This window comes from Ooceraea biroi, chromosome 7 (genome assembly GCF_003672135.1).
Source record: "Ooceraea biroi isolate clonal line C1 chromosome 7, Obir_v5.4, whole genome shotgun sequence".
Classification (NCBI taxonomy): Eukaryota; Metazoa; Arthropoda; class Insecta; order Hymenoptera; family Formicidae; genus Ooceraea; species Ooceraea biroi.
In genome coordinates this window covers 16,568,218-16,586,616 of record NC_039512.1, presented here as the reverse complement: position 1 = coordinate 16,586,616, position 18,399 = coordinate 16,568,218, and the positions used below count along the sequence as shown (strand labels likewise).

Here is an 18,399-nt window from a genome sequence, read left to right as displayed (position 1 = left end):
ACCTAATCGCAAATTAGCCACGCAAACTACGGCGAAGCCGACAAGAACGGCCCACCATCCCTTCGTGCTTTGTATGCGCATCGATAAAACTCGAGCGGACGATAAAACGGATAAACGCCCGTATCCTGTAGTATATATTCAAGCGTGTATAATTATGCGTCGCGTTATCGCGCGAGTGCGGACCCTTACGGCGGACGGCATGTAAAATCGACTACAACGACGTCGGATTGTCCAAGATCGCAAGATACCCGGTACAAATAGTCCCCATCTCTCACGATCGCGCGTCCGCGCGCGTTTAGATGGCCAGAGGACGGGAGATCCGCGTGATCCACGTCGATGTGTATTAACGCGCGAGTTGAAGTCAGTAGCCGATAACGGTGCTGTCAAATGTTCAGGAAGATCGATCGCGATCGGTCGGCTTGCTGCTGCCCACGCGGCTTGCGATCTGCGAGAAGACTGGCCGTAGCTGGCCAATCTCTCCCGTCGCCGGAGAGACTCCGGCTGACAGCGGCGGACCTCTATTAAATCTTGTTTGGCGGACGAGGCCCTGCCTCCGTGATGGACGAGCCGTCCATCATTCTCGCCGGCTGCGCTGGCCCACGCCGACACCTGGCCAGCGATGCTCGGTCTTGCGGAGTTCGTGAAGCTACTGCTACCACCGGCAGCACCGCCGATTCCTCCCGATTGGTGTTCCTCCAACTTTTCATTTCACCCAAAACAAACAGCGGCTGCAGTAGACGCGTATGCTTACGCTCGTCGTCAATATTTGTTGATGCGTCAGGGTCTCCTGTTTTTATGACTCTGCTTGGTACTTGCTTGGTACAGCAGTTAGCGCGTTGCATTCTCTCGAACGTGTTTGCCTCTGCTGCGAAGAAATTGATTTTTATCAGACAGTCATACTGCGAAGATCGAGTGCATATCAAAGTCAGTAATCCATGTTGATATTTGTATTAAATCTATGAGGAAAGGAAAAGGTGATAGAATTCATTCAGCTTCCAGCATCAGCTCTGATTGTACTGAGAAATTGAGACGGGAATGATAGAAAAGAGAATGAATTACTATTCTTACTTTTTACAATTAATAAATAGCTGAATTAAGATTGCGAGCAAAGTACATATAATCAGAAGAAAAAGAAGGAAAAAGATGTTTAGACTTGATGATTGCAAACCGAATATCAGAAGGATGGAAATATGTATGACGTCAGATGTTGATAGCGGACAGTGTGTCAAACATATTCGACGTGCGACTGCGGTTATACATAAGACGTTTTATCTTTATTTTAGAGACCGCTCCCATTTGAAATGTATTTTGTAAAGTTTTTACTATAATAAGGACTAATTATCAAACTTGTAAACCAAGTAATATAATTTGCTTAATTACAAACATTCATTAAATAGATTTAACTCATACCAATAAAATAACAATTATAAATAATGTAATACATTCGTTAGAGAAAAGAGAGAAGGGTAAAAGGTATAAAATAGAACGAATAAAGATGAACGAAAACTATGAACTATGAAAATTCACGCAACATGACAAACCTTGAGTAGGTTACATGACAACGTCGCGGCGTAACGCCGCAGCGTCTTCTCCCTTTTTCCCAGCTGCTCCGCTTTTTTCTCCAATTCGTCTCACGCGAAAACACAAAATTAATGTAAACACGGTAAACGCTGAATTTTGTACTGAAAAGTAATCGAACTTTCCCTTTTTTGTTCCTTCGTCACTTGTTACCTTGACTATTTTTATGCATATTTCATTAAAAATATATGCACAAAATATCCATATATTTATCTATGAGCATTTAAAATCATTTTCTCGTCTTGTATGTACATTAAACTATATAATAATAATAATTTTTAAGAGCAATATTGCATTAACTAACATGCATCATCATTATCAGTAAAATTCTTATAAATTTAAATTTATATTTCGATTTACACAAAGGTGATCTAATACATTCGATGATGGAATCATATAAAAATTAGCAAATCAAAATAATTTTTTTCATATTATATGAAACAAGAAATTAAATCCATTTGCAAGTGATCTTGCAATATCGACCTCGATATTCGACCTAAAGAATCGTCAGGCGAGATACAAATTACATTATACATTTTTTTTAATTTTCAGTGTATATTGAGATAAAATATGAGTTACGATGCAATATCATAAATCAGATTTTTTTCAAAAACATTCGCTGTTTTAAAAAAATAGTATAATTTTCAGCTCGATTTGAGCTCTGGCTCACAACCTATCTGATTCAAGTAATAAATTGATCATTGATATTTTTTATATGTAATTCCTCGCTATTTTTGTTATTTAGTTTTCTGTGAAACGGACTCAGGAAGCGAGGGGAAAATGTACTCGGAAGAACCGCGACAACATTCGTGCTGCGCTCGACATGAAAAGATGATTGACGTCGGATACGGTGAGTATACAAAAGACTGATTGCTATTTTTGAACCAATTTTAGATATTAATTATCCTAATCTTTTTAAGCTCAAGTATTGACCTACTATATGTCAAAGAATGAAAGAAAAAATAAAATGAACATCAGCGATTAATTGTTAGAAAAACAGAATTTCTCGTAAAATATCGCAAAATGATACTTCGCGAATTGTGTCTGCGCGTTGCAGTTAAACTGATTAATTTGCATTGGTGATTAACAAGGGAAAACAGCGGCAACTAATCAACAATACATCACTTACAACTCACGTATGTCTTACTGATATCCGCAATTAGGTAAAATATTTTTGTCCTTCTAGATTGAACAATTTCATATTGCGCGTCACCCGTTGGATTCCTTCGTTGATTCATTGACTTCAATTGAACAACGTGATCTTTGACTGTTTACGAGGAAATAGACCACCCGAGAGCGCTTTAATCAAAATTAATATTTCGATTAAAACGGCATGTGCCTTTCGATCGAATTTTCCGTCGCATCTTTACGCGAGGCATGACATTATCTCAAATTTTTACAAACAATCCATAAGTAAAACTAATATAATTTATTAACATTATATGTACAAATCAATAAATGTTTATTAATAATTTATAAAAAGATCGTGGCCGAATCCGAATCGTGACGTTCCTTTTGCCGGATTGCGGATTTTACAGATCATGACACGTCATTCGGACCGCGCCGCGAAGATATTTGCAACGCGAGTCGGCGGAAAAAAAGGAAAGGTGGCAAAGTGGCGCGCATATATGAGGATACGAAGATACGGATAAACGTGAATCACACAACGACGACGACATATTCCGCATTCCGAGTCCCACGCATTCGCGCCAAAAATAGCGGAGTTGTATACTCTGATTCGCTCACCCCTCTTTCCCAGGCGCCACCCCTGCTTCGGATTTCGATGTTTTTTTTTCACCAATTTTTTTATGCAATCAGATATCTCTTCGGACAGTTTAAAGATTCTTCATGTATATCACGATGCAATCATATTGTATATATGTAGAGGAAAGTCCCCGATCATGAGATACCATATCGATTTTGCCGAATGTAAGGAAATCTATAGGCAGAATTTAAAAATGTAATACGTTATCTTGAAGAGAATTTAATAAGCTTTAGGTTGGTCAAATGAAAAATCTAATTTAAATATTATTTTTTCCGAAAATTAAAAAAATTTTGAAAAAAGAGCTTTACGCAGGATCGAGAAAGTGTGCTCCTAATATAAGATACCTCGAGAAATCGGTGTTAAAAGTGCAAAATACATCAGTATTGCAATTAAAATCTTTATTAGATAGTTTTATAAAAATACTGCTGCCACAGCCTTCGCCAAATCTTCACGATTCCACTGTCGACGCTTCCTCGTATCTCTACCTCCATAGTCAGATTCTATAAAAATTAAATACACAAAAATTCGTAATATAAATTCGTATTAACTTTTCTCTAACCTTAAGTAGTGTTTTCTTTCATTTTATTACACTACATAATCTTCATATTCGAGCAATAATTATCTCATATTAAGAGTACCCTGAACATCTCATTATACGAGCCACACGCCTAGCGGTTCCGCGATTATGAAATCTAACCCCTACAATTAAGCAATTCAACAAATCGCGTATTTTCCTGTTACTACGATTCTACTCTATCATTGCACATTGAATTTATTGCAAACCATTTCCTTATTATACAGGGTGTCCCGGGTTTTAACCGACAAACTGCGGGAGCATATTCTACTAGTGGAAATAAGAAAAAATTCTTATATCGAGTTTGCTTAGAAATGCTTTATTACAAAGTTATAAACCAATATTGAAAAGAAATATGAGATAAGTAACAACGGAACATAGTGTAGAATTTGGAAGGTCCAAGATGTTTATGTTACGTGTATTCACATGTATTCATTGTTCACTATGTTGAACGATTCAGTATGATTGTTACTTTCACAACAGTAGCCGTTAGATTTCAATCGTCGCGTGAACTAGCAATTACTATCAGAATGCCAAAAGTGTTTTCAAATGAGGAATACACTGATACTCATTTCGTGTACGGATTCTGTGACGGAAATGCACGAGCTGCCGTACGAGAGTATCAACGTAGATTTCCTAACAGGAGAGTACCAGATAGATTTAAAGCAACGAATTACTAATTCAGTTACTGAGATGCAACCAAATTTTCAGGAATGTCGTACTGTAACAAATTCTGTACTACGTCGATGTCTAGCTTGTATCGATGTGCAAGGACAACATTTTGAAACGCGTCACTAAATCATTGCGTAGATAATTTTTATTTTTGTGAAAAAATCCGTTGTTACCTCATATTTCTTTTCAATATTGGTTTATAACTTTGTAATAAAGCATTTCTAAGCAAACTCGATATAAGAATTTTTTCTTATTTCCACTAGTAGAATATGCTCCTGCAGTTTGTCGGTTAAAACCCGGGACACCCTGTATAATAAACAAGGTTTAAAGACTTACTTCAAGTCCCTTTGACATGTTCACAATTTCACAAATCTTTTCTTGCAAAGGCTAAACGCAATAACGAACAATGAATTTTTCACTAAATACATTTTACACCAAGAGTAATAAGATCATGGTGGAACTAACAAATGGTGCTCACTAGTTTAGCAGAAACCCCATTAATCTCATATTAGGAGCATATCTCATAATAGGGGATTGTCCTCTATACAGAAATTTTATAATTTTCCTCAGGGATATCCGGAGAAGTTATTCAAATCGACGTGGGGCATTGCCGAAAATTATGTCCACGACACGTATCCGATGATCCTGGGGATGCGAGTCGACCAGCGGTGCAGGTAGGTTCTTACACGAGGCCCTTTCCTCATTTTGATCATGCAAAAAATTCCGTAATACCGGGGAGACGATCTTTGCCTCTCTCCCAAAAAACATCATTAATAAATCATTAATGGTCCTGACGAATCGACGCAATTCAAAAGTTTTACGCTTTTCATGACAAATTGTTGCTGTTGTAATCAGAAAAATGCGAAATTCAAGTTATGCAACACGTACAAATTATAAAGAATAAAATTGAATCGTTAAGCGTTTTTTATCGTTATATCTTTGCGCTTTAGGCGAGGATCGGATCCACGAAAGTTTTTATGCCTCCAGGTGCATCTCGTGGGTATGACTCACAGATTACGCGCGATCAGGACGCAGGTCCGGTACTGCATTTCTGCCGATCTCCGCGAAACGCGCGCAGGGTTCAACGTCTGATCGTTCTCGACGTATTGAAAATTATTATAACGAGCCTCCTCGGGGGAGGCAATCGGGCGAGGAGAGGAGAGAGGGGAAGAGGGCTACACGAAGGGCGAAGAAAGTCCGTTGCGGAGAAATGTCGTGTGTGTAGATTTATGAGGCGCAGAATCAACCAGTCGCGTGTTGGAATGCTGCCACGCTGGGCATCGCGCAATACAATCGCTCGCGACTTTTACGGAGAGTAATAGCCACCCTCTCTCTCTCTCTAAATTTGCCCTTTTGTTCTTTTGTTCCGATAACTTTGATATCCGTAATAATAAATGAAAAGTTATTCTTAATAGTTTTCTAATACGTTTTCTTAATATTTATAACAAATATGTGTTACGACCCATATTATTAAATTAAAACACTATAAAAACAGGAGGGTGGAATATACATATAATATGTTACAATCCAATAGTTCAATTACGAATTACAAACTATAAACTATATTTTGCCATTGAATCTGAAGAAAAAAAGAGGATTTTCGAGACAAAAAGATCCCTCACGGAGAAGATTTCTTGCGGCAAGGCGAATACCGTCCTTTCAATATATCTCCCCAGATCCTCGGTGGGAGGAAGAGAGATGGGAGTTATTTTTGTCACGTGACGCAATCTAATCGGTAGTACGATCTTACAAGCAGCCACGCTACGTGCCACAATGGCGCGATGGCGATGGTGTGGCACAGGGCGAACCGTATAGCTTCGAAGGCGAGAAAGAGGAGGAAGAGACGTCGCGCACGAATGCGAGGTGGCGAGTACAATATTTTGCGTCCTTCGAAGGTCGAATCGCCACGGTCACCGCTCTTCCTTTGGCGCCGGAGTGTCCAGCCTCTAAAGCTCAGAATTATGCGCCTGGATCACGGTGCTTGTAACAGAAAGAAAGAGAGAATAAGAGACAAAGAGATGAAATTTGTCAAGATCAATATTTCTTCTGATAACGACGTGACAAAATTATTAAGACTATTGTAAAATGATGAAAAATCCTGATCACCTTTTGTTTTTCGATGATTTTCTTCATAAATAATTTTCGGTCTTCCTTTAGAAGTGCTCACCGGATGCCCGCTGTCGTGCGAGAGCCGTTAAACTAGAGAGGGTGTCAACACTGCAGGGCGTACGCGTCATCGAGGTCTTAGACACGTGCGAATGTGCACCAGAAGCGTCCTGCAAACGAGAGCCCTACATTCATCTCGTGCATTCCGGTACGCCGCATCAGGCTGTTGTCGACGTCGGGGTTTGCATCGGTCATTGTGGCAAAGGTACAGTCTTGTGTGTAGGGAGTATCGAAGGTGCGATGTAGGAAATGTGATGGTCTTTTTGTGCTTTAAGCCTAAATAGGCAACCATAATGTTCGCCATGCGTCATCATTTCTAGCCGATAATTTTCTTCAAGTCAGTGCAATCCTGTATTTTTAGTGCTTTAATTCGATCTATTAGGGGTGTGATTTAGTTTTGAGGGTTTTTTTGCTCAAAAACGCATGTATTTAAATATGATAATGAATGAATACCTTCATCAAAATATTTTCCTTCGTTTTCTATACCTTTTTCCCATCTTTCTGGCAAGAGATGGATTCCACCACGATAAAATCACTCTTCTTTTCAGTTGATCCATTCGTCGACGAATTTTCGCACTTCTTCCAAATTATCAAAGTGTGTATCCTCTAAAGCGTGTTGCATCGACCGGAACAAATAATAATCGCATGGAGAATACGCGGGGTGCGGTAAGACTTGCCATTCAAGCTCTAACAGTGTTTCTTTCACTGATAACGCAACGTCAGGTCGAGCGTTGTCACGAAGAAGAATCACTTTCCGTCGTTTACTCGCAATTGGTGGTCGTTTTTCGTCCAATGCTTGCTTCGACTTGTACAATTGGTGTCGATAACGATCAGCCGTGACAGTCTCATGCGGATTTAACAGCTCATAGTACACTATCCCACCAAATACAGAGCATTACTTTTGAACCGTCAATATTGCGTCTCGGAGTGGATGTTGACGGTTGGCCTGGATCCACCCATGATTTTCTGCGTTTCGGATTATCAAAACAGATCCACTTTTCATCCCCAGTAACAATCCGAGACAAAAGACTCTTCTTTTTTTGCCTGGCGATCAACGAAATGCAAATGTTCAAATGGCACTTTCCGATAATTGATGTCGAACCCATTTCCCTTCCTTCTGAATTTTTCCCATTTCATGTAAATGTTTGGTAACTGTTGTACGATCAACATTTAATGCTCTGGCAAGTTCTGAAGTGGATTCTGTTGGATTTTCGTGCAATAATGCTTGGAAATCTGCATTTTCAAGCTTTCTTGGTTGTCCCGAGCGTTCTTTGTCCTTCACATCAGTATCAGCACTTTTAAAGCGTCTAAACCAGTATTCACACGTCTTAATTGATGGGGCAGAATCACCATAAGTTTCCACAAGAATTCTATAACCGTCAGCCGCAGTTTTCTTTTGATTAAAAAACAAAAGCAACGCATGTCGAAAATGCTCTTTCGGATTTTTACGATGATATAAACACGACTGTTATTGCATCTATTGCTATAATGCTACTAAATGTCATGGATAATGTCAAGACTGTAAGAAACAACAGTTATCGGAAACAGCTGTTGGAACAAACTGACACTACAGCCATCTGTTGCAAAACCCTCAAAACTAAATCACACTCCTAATAAAACAAGAGGCATTGAAAATAATTCAAGGCAATCCTTGCTTATGATCAAAGTTTTCTGTAAAAATTGTTTTTATCTTGAGCTTTGACATTTTAGTTTGGTTTTAACGTTCTTTTAAAGTCGGAAAATTCACGCAGCATTGATATCTTTTAAGATTTGGGTTGCAAGCCAGTGCGGAATAGCACGATTAGCATCAAAGGACCGAATGGTACGTAAATATTGTGCAAATATTATAATATATATGAGATATTCTTTCGCTCTCTCTCTCTCTCTCTCAAACACTCACATCACGAAACAAAGTTGTAGTCGTTTTACTTGCGAATCATATAAGAATTGAAACACATATTGTTTTTCAAGGTGACGAAGTTTATCAAGTGGTAGAGAACTGCGGTTGTGCCGGTAATTGTCACCGGATGGATCACATGGAAACCGTATTAGATTACAGCGAAGTAACGATCAAGGAAGGCACAAACACGACCGACGTGAGGCCTGTGATTCGAGTAAGACGACATTTATAAAAAATCAATCATTAAAAATTCAAGAAGGAAGCGGAAAAATAAATTCATAATACGCGGAATACATAAATTTATCGTTTTTCACTAGCTTTTCGTAGTTTCTTTAATCGCATCTGCACATCTATATAAAATATTACAAATATTTTGCGCTCGCGAGATGCAAACTGTTGAAATTCAATATAATTTTACGCAAAGATTACACGCAATAGCAACAAAAAAGAAATATATTGAAACGCAAATATAGAAAATAGCACAATACGCTCTGTGTGCCACGCGCTCCTGACAAATCAAATGTTCTCGCTTTTTCAAATAAACAATTCTAAATAAACAAATCTAATACCGAATACAAACTAATATGCTCTCTCCTTGTTACGCATACACGAACTTATAATATCTAACAAAAAGGTTTACTTATCTTTTACACGCTTTCTGTATCGGTGAGCTCACCCGCGACCGGCCTACCTAAAGGGAGAGAGAGCCTTCGCCGCGCTACGCAAGCATATATACCGATTTAATTAAGGCATGTTTCCACACAATCAGAGAAGACAAGACCGTAGGAGGGCGCCGGAATTACTATTTCCAACACAAACGAATAAACAGAACTGATTCGCACAATCTAACAACGAGCTAATTTCAATTTGGGATTTCTGTTGCTCTCAACGAACAGCAAATAAATGTCGGACAATGTGTCGGGACATGTCCGGGGAACGAGACGGAGACATGTCTTTTGCGCGACAAGAAGGAGCCGTCCAGATGCCTAGCTGGTCTCTATTCGAAGCAGCATTCTTGTACACCAGCCAGATTTAAGGTGCACGAGTACAGGTAGAATCTTCTTATAATTATTTTAATTATAAAAAGCCAACGATGTTGCTCGTTTTGCGTATATTTTAAAGAAAAATAATCATCTCTCTATTAAATAATTTTCGTATATATTTTTCGACCGCGAAAACTACGCGTTTAAAATTAATATCTCATGTTCCGAACTTGCAGAACTCGACGAGGTGCGAGACGAGAGATAATTCAGATCACTCAGTGCGCTTGCGTCTGAATTGAGATTATCTCACCCGTCAGTCGTCATTATCGGCGATAATAGAGTAATATGGCAGTGTAGTAGACACGTTTTGTGCGCATAACTCATGTTCCTAGGTACGTCATGTACTGATTCATATTACTGAATAAAGCAACAACGTTTTCCTTCAATGAACGAGACTGGAGTCTTCCTTGTCCTTCGTCCTATTACTTTATGCATATTTGCCGCGGTAATCAAGCCACTTTGAAGGAGACAGAAGCCCGTAACGAGTCGCAATTTGCGATTCGTCGTACACTTTCCTACATTATACCCGTATTATCGTATCGACCTCCCGCTGACGGCTGATTACCCCAATTTCAGCAAGAATACATTCATTTCAGCGTCAATCAGTAGAAATTTTCGTTAGAGTAGAGGAAGCGTGCTATCTAACAATCGACGGATTTCTCGCTACATCTCTTGCAACTTTGACATTTGCGGTGAAACGGTCCTCTATATACCCAGATAGCCAAGTCTGCCGAAAGCAGATGATGCCAACTATCCGCTATCAACTATTGCCAGCCGAAAGACAACAAATTTGATACAGAAGTTGTTGTTAACGATTAATTCGACAAATTGGTGCGAGAAATGTAACGGAGCTTGCTCACAAGATCTAAGAACGGATTGGCGGCAGAAACCGAGCAGAATCTGCAAACATGGCTCGAAGTCGGATTGTCGACAGAAACCGAGCAAGATCTGCGCGCGCGGAATCTAACGGCAGATTGGCAGCAGAAACCGAGCAAGATCTGCGCGCGCGGAATCTAACGGCAGATTGGCAGCAGAAACCGAACAGGATCCGCAGCTTTTGACAGTATTCAAATTTACACGGCTATGAATATGTGTTTCGCTGCGCACCGCTATGCGGTGCACGCGTCGAGTTCTTACTCGATGTTAAGATTTAGCCTAACAGTTATATAAGTTAATATACGCGCTTTGGCACGATAATATTAATTTTTCTGAAAATTTTTGCACTTGCGGCACGGAGGCTCCCATGGACAACGTCCATGTAGTTCGCGCACGCCACGAGCAATCTGAAGTTCGAAAGCAAAATTCGGACTTCGGATTAGAATAAATTAACAATAAGAGAGATTATGCAACGAACTGTCAGAAAGACACATCGAGCCAAATGTACTTTAATTTAACAAACAAACAAATGCGTTCTTTTAACAATTTATAGTGTGTTAAAAGTAAACACATGCTTTAATATATCGTGAATATGAATGGCCAAAAGCTGCAGATTCTGTTCGGTTTCTGCCGTCAATCTGCCGTCAAATGTTAACAGATCCTGCTCGGTTTCCGCCGCCAATCTGCCGTCAGAGTCTGTTAGCAGGCTCTGCTGGCGGATCACTATCCTAACGCGGACGTAACGGATGCCAATTTGCTATCAACTTCTGCAGTAATCTGTTGCCAATCTGCTGGCAGATTGCACACATTTTGCTTACTGGGTAGATAGTTGTTTATCTACAAGCGAAATATCTGTGTAATTTGTCAACTAACAGCAAGCAATTACAGAACACAGTCAGAATCGAAACGAAATTGTACTAAAATAAATCGCCGACAAGATTTTAGCAGAATAAATAATAGCCTTTGCGGGTTCTGGTCAGAGATACATGATAAATCCCGTCGACGTCGGATGTCAAGTACTACCTAAATGTCGCGGCGTGACAAATCACATAACTCAGCACTTACGAATCTGCGGAATTTAGGAAACGGCCCGCTGTTTTTAATAGCCACGCACTGTCGCCGTCATCGAGCGCGCCCGACCTCGTATCTCGATCTTTTTTCGGTCGTTTTTCGGGATTTTGCTCTTGTTTCGTTGATCTCGAATATCATTGAATCGATTATCACGGGGCGAGATACAATTATCGTAAATTATCTCTTTTATGAGCCAAAGGAAGTATCTTTTTTTTTCTCTAAGAAAACATTATATAAATTTGAAAATACACAAGAAATTAGATTACGATAATTCTTTATTTACGACCAAGAACCGGTGAAACCAAATATTGGTAGCACTACGTTTCGACCTCAAATTAGGGTCCTTATCAAGTGCGAAATAGTCACTTTCTACAAAAAAATACATAACACAAACTATTAAAGACAAAATTATAAAAAATAAAAAATATAAAAATATATATAAAGAATTTCTGCGGGGTTCTGACAATAAAAAATATATAAAGGATTTCTGCGGCGATCAGACAATAAATTAGATTACAATTACAGAAACTGCGGATCTTCTCTTCTCAGATGAGAGAACATCTCTCACTATTAAATTACAAAGTGTCTCGTGGCTTTTCAGCGAGGGCATGCGTTTGTAAGAGTGCTGCTTCGCCCACTCGACACTCGTTTTCTGCGTACCGTGAAAATTCGGCGCGTGGGTTTTTACGAACGTCCCGTGCAACTCTGTGTGCGAATAAACAAATTGAACGCGCGCTTTACGAGTGGTCTGCTAGTGGGTTAAAGGGCCAAGGAATGTTGACGGAGGTGACGAGATATCGCTGAAGCACGGGGATCTGCGGATCGGGTTCTCGAGGTTCAACGGCGAGAGAGAAGTGCGAGAAGAGGGCCGATGTATGTCGCGGGGAGCGAACGGTTGCGGGGGAGGCAACTCCCGGCGTAGCATAAAGGTGACTCCTCGCGGCCAAGACCTCCCATATACCACTTAGCATCCCGTTCGGTTCGGCAGTCTCCTCCGTGCGCGATTCACTTCTCTCTTTCTCTTTCTCTCTCTCTCTCTCTCTCTCCCTGTCTTTCTCCCTTTGCGCTGATAAGGGCGATAATAAAGACGATTGATCAGGAAGAAGCACGTTGTCCTTTCTGGTTGCGATGAAGACATAGTCGATACGCGACTGCGACTGATCTTCTTGCGTGCGATTTCCTGGGATTGAAGATCGACGCGCGATCGAACAAATAAAAGGCAGTTTGGTCTCGGCGAAATCGGGGCGCGAGTAAATCCTCGCCTTCTCGCGACACGTGGATCCTCGCTTCGACGGTGATGACGAGAAGTGTCCCGTCCTTTTTGCTGGTGGTGTTGCTCTCGCTGACGTCTCTGAACGATGTCGACGCGCATCCGAAATCGGACTTTGTCGAGGACGGAGACGGTCCCGAGCGAGAACTCGAGGTCTCATCGTGGTCTCTTGGCCAGCTAGCGGAGAAAAACGACCTTGCACCCCGGCAAGACGAGGCTCTGCAGAAGATACAAGAGGTCTGTGCGACAGCAATCCGAAGATTCCGAATTACAGGCTCTTCCAGCATTCGCGCAGTGCGACTACGATGAACGTCGCAGCGTGGAACGCAGTGAACGCGCGATAATCAGAGTTTAAAGCGAAAGATACCGCAATAATTTGCCGAGTGTAATTTTAGCACTTGTCATGCCTGAAATATCACATTCCACGCTTCGGGAAGAGTCGCCAATAGCTTCGAGTTCCCGAGGAATTCTTTAATTATCACCCGAGTCGATGATTCGCGACTAAGTCCGCCTAATGATCTCTTTTATCTCTCGCGGGAACAAGAAAAATCTCGCATTAATGGAGCCAACGGTGACATTACAGATTCTTGGTATTCGGAGCCAAAGCGAGAACCTGACGCACCGCAAAGTGCCGCCGCAATTTATGATGGAACTGTACAACACCATCGCCGATCCTAGCGGAATCACGCGAGGTCGGAATCCCTACGACGCCAAGGTGGTGCGCAGCTTCGTCGAAAAGGGTAATGATTTCGGTTAGTACTTCCGGTTAGCACTTGGAATCGCGAAAAGGCACACCCAACGACATTTCTTCCTGTTTCCGTGGATAGACGCTACCCTGTCGCGTTTCTACTTCTTCAACATCTCGGGCCTCGAAATAAACGAATCGGTGCTGGAGGCTGAATTGCATCTGTACAGAAAGAAAATGTCCACGAAGAACGGGCGTTCATCGACGCTCACGTCGCCTTATTATTTGGTGAGTATCCAGTGACGTGATCAGTGCCGCGTCTGTTTTACGTATGAAATGAAACGTATCATTGATTCGTCGTTCATTTGTGCGTAGATAAGAGTGTATCAAGTCCTGAACGATCGCAGCCTCGGCGTGCCAGAACTTCATAGATTGCTGAACGTCCGTTACGTCGGTGCGCACGCTTCCGGCTGGCAGGTAAACGCGCGTAATATATCATTAAGATGACAATTCTCTCTCCTTAATGATTTCTTCTTCCTTAAAAATTCTTCCCTTACTCAATTCATTAAGTTTTCCCAAAATTATTTTAAACTTCTGCTTCTTTCTTGTATTATAATTACATTGAAATAATGCCATCTTGAATTATAGAGTTGTATAATTTTTTTATAAAATTAGATCACTAATTTTATCAATATTAATTTTATCATTTTTTGAACGTTTCAACGCTCTTAAATTTGTGCAGGTGTTCAATGTGAAGGAAGCTGTTCTTGGATGGATGAGCGGCGAGCCGAATCTAGGTCTTCTAGTGACAGCGTCGAATCTGTTCGAAGACGGGGTGTCGGTAGAGTTCTCTCGTCGGAACGACTACCATCACAGCAGGCAGCCGATATTGGTGCTCTTCGACGATGACAGCGGTGAGTGTAACCGATTCTCTAGCGACGGGACGCCGGGCAACGCTGCGCCGCCGCGATACTACGCTTACGGGAACCAGGACGATGACGAGGAGGACCAGGAGAATGGGTTCATCTACGGGAAGAATGCAAAGAGCGAGAAGATTAATTTGGAGAACGGCTACAACGGCGAGGAGCGTTACAAGAGGCATAAGAGGCAGGAAGAAGACGGTGACGGCGGTCAACCGGAAGAGGTCCTACTGGTTGACAGACATGGACCGGAATTTTTTCAGCGGCAGAAGAAGGGACGCGAAGAAGATGTAGCTTCCCACTACGATGTCTCTCGGTCCGAAACCTTGGCTCTCGAAGCAACAACGAGGCGTCGTCGTCGCAACACCGCGACGTCGTCCAGGAAACGCGCTGCCAAGGTTATTTCGAACAATCGCAGAAGAATCACGAAGGTATTAACGTCGATGGACGTTTACGGAAGGGCGACGCATCGAGAGAGACCAGGGCAGGCAGTGCGAGATCGGTTGGCAAGACGATCGATCGCGCAGCAGCGTCGACTAACGCGCTCGACGAGCAGTCCGAGCACTCCAGTGGCCCAACAAAACACCACGGAATGCACGAGGCACGAGCTCTACGTGGATTTTCGCGACATTGGGCTGTCGTCTTCGATAATCGCGCCACCCGGTTACTCCGCCTACCAGTGCAAGGGAGTGTGCGAGTCACCCCTCAGTCAAGATCAACAGCCAACGAATCACGCGACGATACAAGCGATCGTGCACAAGATGGGGCTAGTCAGAGGAGTTGAAAGACCTTGCTGCGTGCCAACCAAACTGCTGAGTACCAGCATCCTCTTTTACGACGACAATGAGAACGTCGTGCTCAAGATGTACGAGGACATGATCGCGGATAGTTGCGGGTGCCGTTAAAACGAGCGTCTCGGACGCGTTTCAAGCTGAAAAATCCTGAACCTGATTGCGACGCACAATTCCGAACAAAAGGAACCTGCTGCAAGAGGAGTATGTATTAAAAATACGTTCGAAGTAAAAAGAAGAGTCTCTGCAAACCCAAGTCCCGATCATTAACTCTTTTAATGTGATATCTAGAAAGAACGATATTCTATTCTAATTATTAATTCTAATAGAATATTTTTCCTTTTACATACCACGGGATGTCCGAGTAGTGATCTAACCAACACTTGTATAAAGGTAGAGTGGGTTGAGTTGAACCAAAAAGTACTGTTTTGCGATCCGCGCTTAGACTTGCAAATCTTAATCAATTAATAACTCTTTTATTATTTTAAGATTGCAACAATACCTCCATACAAGCATTGGCTAGATCATTACCGGACACCTTGTACAAGAGAAACTACTATTTTTTTATCAATCCCTATAAAATAACAATATTAAGCGAGAGATCTTAATTATTATTAACTTTTATTGCATCTCGAATGCACACAGATGTTTGCAACTGAAGAGTTAAGCGAATAACTTGTTTTTATTGTAAACAGTCATCTCGTTGACTGACTGTACTTTTTTTCGATTGCCTCGTAGTTCAATCATGCAAGAATACAGTGACTCACTTGCGAATCCACAAATGAAAATACTTCACTTGCCAGAAGCGTAAAGTTCTTAGCAAATTAACAGAAGATTCTCTCGGCACCGTCAACTCGCTCCCTCGAAACTCATCCAACAATTCTGATCGATGATATGCTGCAGCTACTTTGTACATAAGAACATTCCCAAGTGCGCGTAACATCACGTATATTAACAAAATACGTGCATATTTATATACTACTACTTGGTACTCTCTGTTAGGTTGTTAAATTATTGATATATAATCCCGCGGTTGGACGCATAAACTTCCAACTGTATATATATATAACGAGGCGAAGCGTTCCGCCGGATTTATTTATAGCCACTCTATAAGTAAAACTAGAAAAGAAGGAATAAATGATATTTAAATAATAATTTAAATAGTTGTAATTTGAATCACTGGCAAAATCCTGTCGAAATCCCTCGCGCAGCATACAAGAACGTGTAAAAAGGGCTTCTAAAAGAAGAAGTATGTCAAACAGCACATTTTTCAAGGGATCACGATATTGTTGTGCTGCCTTCTTGTCATTCTTGGATACCTTCCTCTCGCAACGATGCAAATAGGAAAAAACGCTCGCTTCGGCTGGCGAAGTCGCTTTTCAAGGGAATGCGATCGAGATATCTGGCAACTTGTTTTCATGCACTCGGCGAGAGGCACCACGGTGAAAATTTACAGGGGCAACGGATTAACAGTAACAGCGCCAGCGATGACGAACTTGGCGCCACTGGACTGCAAAAATGCAGCCGCGGAATGCAAGAAGAAGAGCTACCGGTCTTTCCTTCACACATTCGTATCAAATTTTATTTTATTGCATTCAATAGAAACAAATTATTCATCAACCAAGTAATCACCAGCAATAATTGATGAATAATTCGTGAGTGCAATAAAGTAAAATTTGACGCAAAAATCGGACCGAACCTTTTGGCTGACCCAAAAAATTATACATTTTTTGTTCGACTTAGGATATTTATATCTCAATCTGAACATTGCGAGCGAACGAGCGCGACACGCGATTCGTACGTCGCTCTTCGTTGCGACGTCGGTCGACGTTAGCGTGCCGCGTCGCCGCCGTATACTGCATTCCGTGTACTCGCACGCACATCCAGCTATATTTAATCCGCGGTGGGTGTATTTTCGACTCAGCCGGTCTAAAAATAGCCGAAACACGTTCCGCCACATTCCACCGTTGTATTTAGATTCTTACGCCCTCGTAATACGGACACACGTTTACACGCGCCCCCGTGTGCATAATTGATACGTCAACGTACGCAATATCATTAAGTCAGTGAAACAGTTCGGCTCGATTTTTGCTTAAATAATATTAATTCTTCTCGCATACATGGAACCAAGAGAATTTCGAACGTATAATCCTTCGATTTGAATTCCTTAACTTTACATCATTGCATGCACGAAATAAAAAAAATAAATTATGTTTTGTAACGTTAATTGCTGAACGTGTGAAAATATGGCTAACCACTGTTCTGTAAAGATAAATAAATAAAATATACATAACATAAAATAAACAATAGAAACACGGAAAATATTGGGTCGTCCGGAAAGTTCGTGCCGATTTTTAATAGATGACGTTGGAACATGTCTGAATATATCAATGTTATTGAAAACATACGATTTATATACATATGCTTAAAGGTGACATTTCAACGCATCTTTAGGAAAACAGTTGTTTCAGATAAATTGATTCGTGTCAGTTTTGTACTCTTTTGAAAATGGAAGAAAACAAAGAACATTTTAGACACTTGATGCTTTTCTATTACCGGAAAGGCAAAAATGCCTCACAAGCAACAAATTCGATATGTTCTGTTTACGGAGAAGGCGCTTTAGCTGAAAGAACCGTACGTAAGTGGTTCGCTAAGTTTAGAGCTGGTGATTTTAACCTTAAAGACCAAGAACGCTCGGGCAGACCCTCTACTACTGATGATGACCAAATCAAGACACTGATCGAGAATAACCCGCGCTACACGACACGTGAATTAGCAGAGATACTGAAAATATCGAAAACCACTGTCCACGATCATGTAGTGAAGCTTGGTTACGTAAGTCGCCATGATGTATGGGTTCCGCATAATTTGGCCGAAAAAATTTAATGGATCGCATTTCCATCTGCGACTCGCTGTACAAGCGCAACGAAAACGTACCATTTTTGAAGCAATTAGTGACGGGTGACGAAAAATGGATCATTTACAACAATGTAGAACGAAAAAGACCCTGGGGTAAGCGAAATGAACCAGCATTAACCATTTCGAAAGCCGGCCTTCATCCAAAAAAAGTCATGCTCTGTGTCTGGTG

General features: G+C 41.2%; 2 protein-coding genes and 1 long non-coding RNA gene across 5 annotated transcripts; 2 read left to right on the top strand and 1 right to left on the bottom strand.

Annotated features, from left to right (window-relative positions):
• The first annotated feature begins 2,101 nt into the window (after nt 1-2,101).
• Nucleotides 2,102-10,088, top strand: LOC105282844. 3 transcript variants are annotated; one of them, XM_026971180.1, is made up of 7 exons: nt 2,111-2,428; nt 5,160-5,263; nt 6,750-6,960; nt 8,524-8,577; nt 8,727-8,869; nt 9,552-9,706; nt 9,875-10,088. In XM_026971180.1, the coding sequence occupies exons 1-7, from the start codon at nt 2,359-2,361 to the stop codon at nt 9,930-9,932; spliced, it is 795 nt and encodes a 264-aa protein (XP_026826981.1). In that variant the 5' UTR covers nt 2,111-2,358; the 3' UTR covers nt 9,933-10,088. The 3 variants fall into 3 exon arrangements, with proteins under 3 accessions (XP_026826982.1, XP_026826981.1, XP_026826980.1); XM_026971179.1 differs by having other exon boundaries at nt 2,117-2,428; nt 6,747-6,960; XM_026971181.1 differs by lacking the exon at nt 9,875-10,088 and having other exon boundaries at nt 2,102-2,428; nt 6,747-6,960; nt 9,425-9,555.
• On the bottom strand, nt 6,044-6,807 carry LOC113562283. The gene is made up of 2 exons (XR_003406791.1): nt 6,696-6,807; nt 6,044-6,569 (listed from the first exon to the last, which is right to left on the bottom strand). It is a non-coding gene; the product is annotated as an uncharacterized LOC113562283 (long non-coding RNA).
• A 2,494-nt stretch (nt 10,089-12,582) lies between the features above and the next one.
• LOC105282843 (bone morphogenetic protein 4) lies at nt 12,583-16,467 on the top strand. Its single transcript, XM_011345105.2, has 5 exons — nt 12,583-13,152; nt 13,499-13,667; nt 13,743-13,888; nt 13,976-14,077; nt 14,343-16,467. Exons 1-5 carry the CDS (start codon nt 12,943-12,945, stop codon nt 15,423-15,425), a joined length of 1,710 nt encoding a protein of 569 aa, XP_011343407.1. The 5' UTR covers nt 12,583-12,942; the 3' UTR covers nt 15,426-16,467.
• Nucleotides 16,468-18,399: the final 1,932 nt, after the last annotated feature.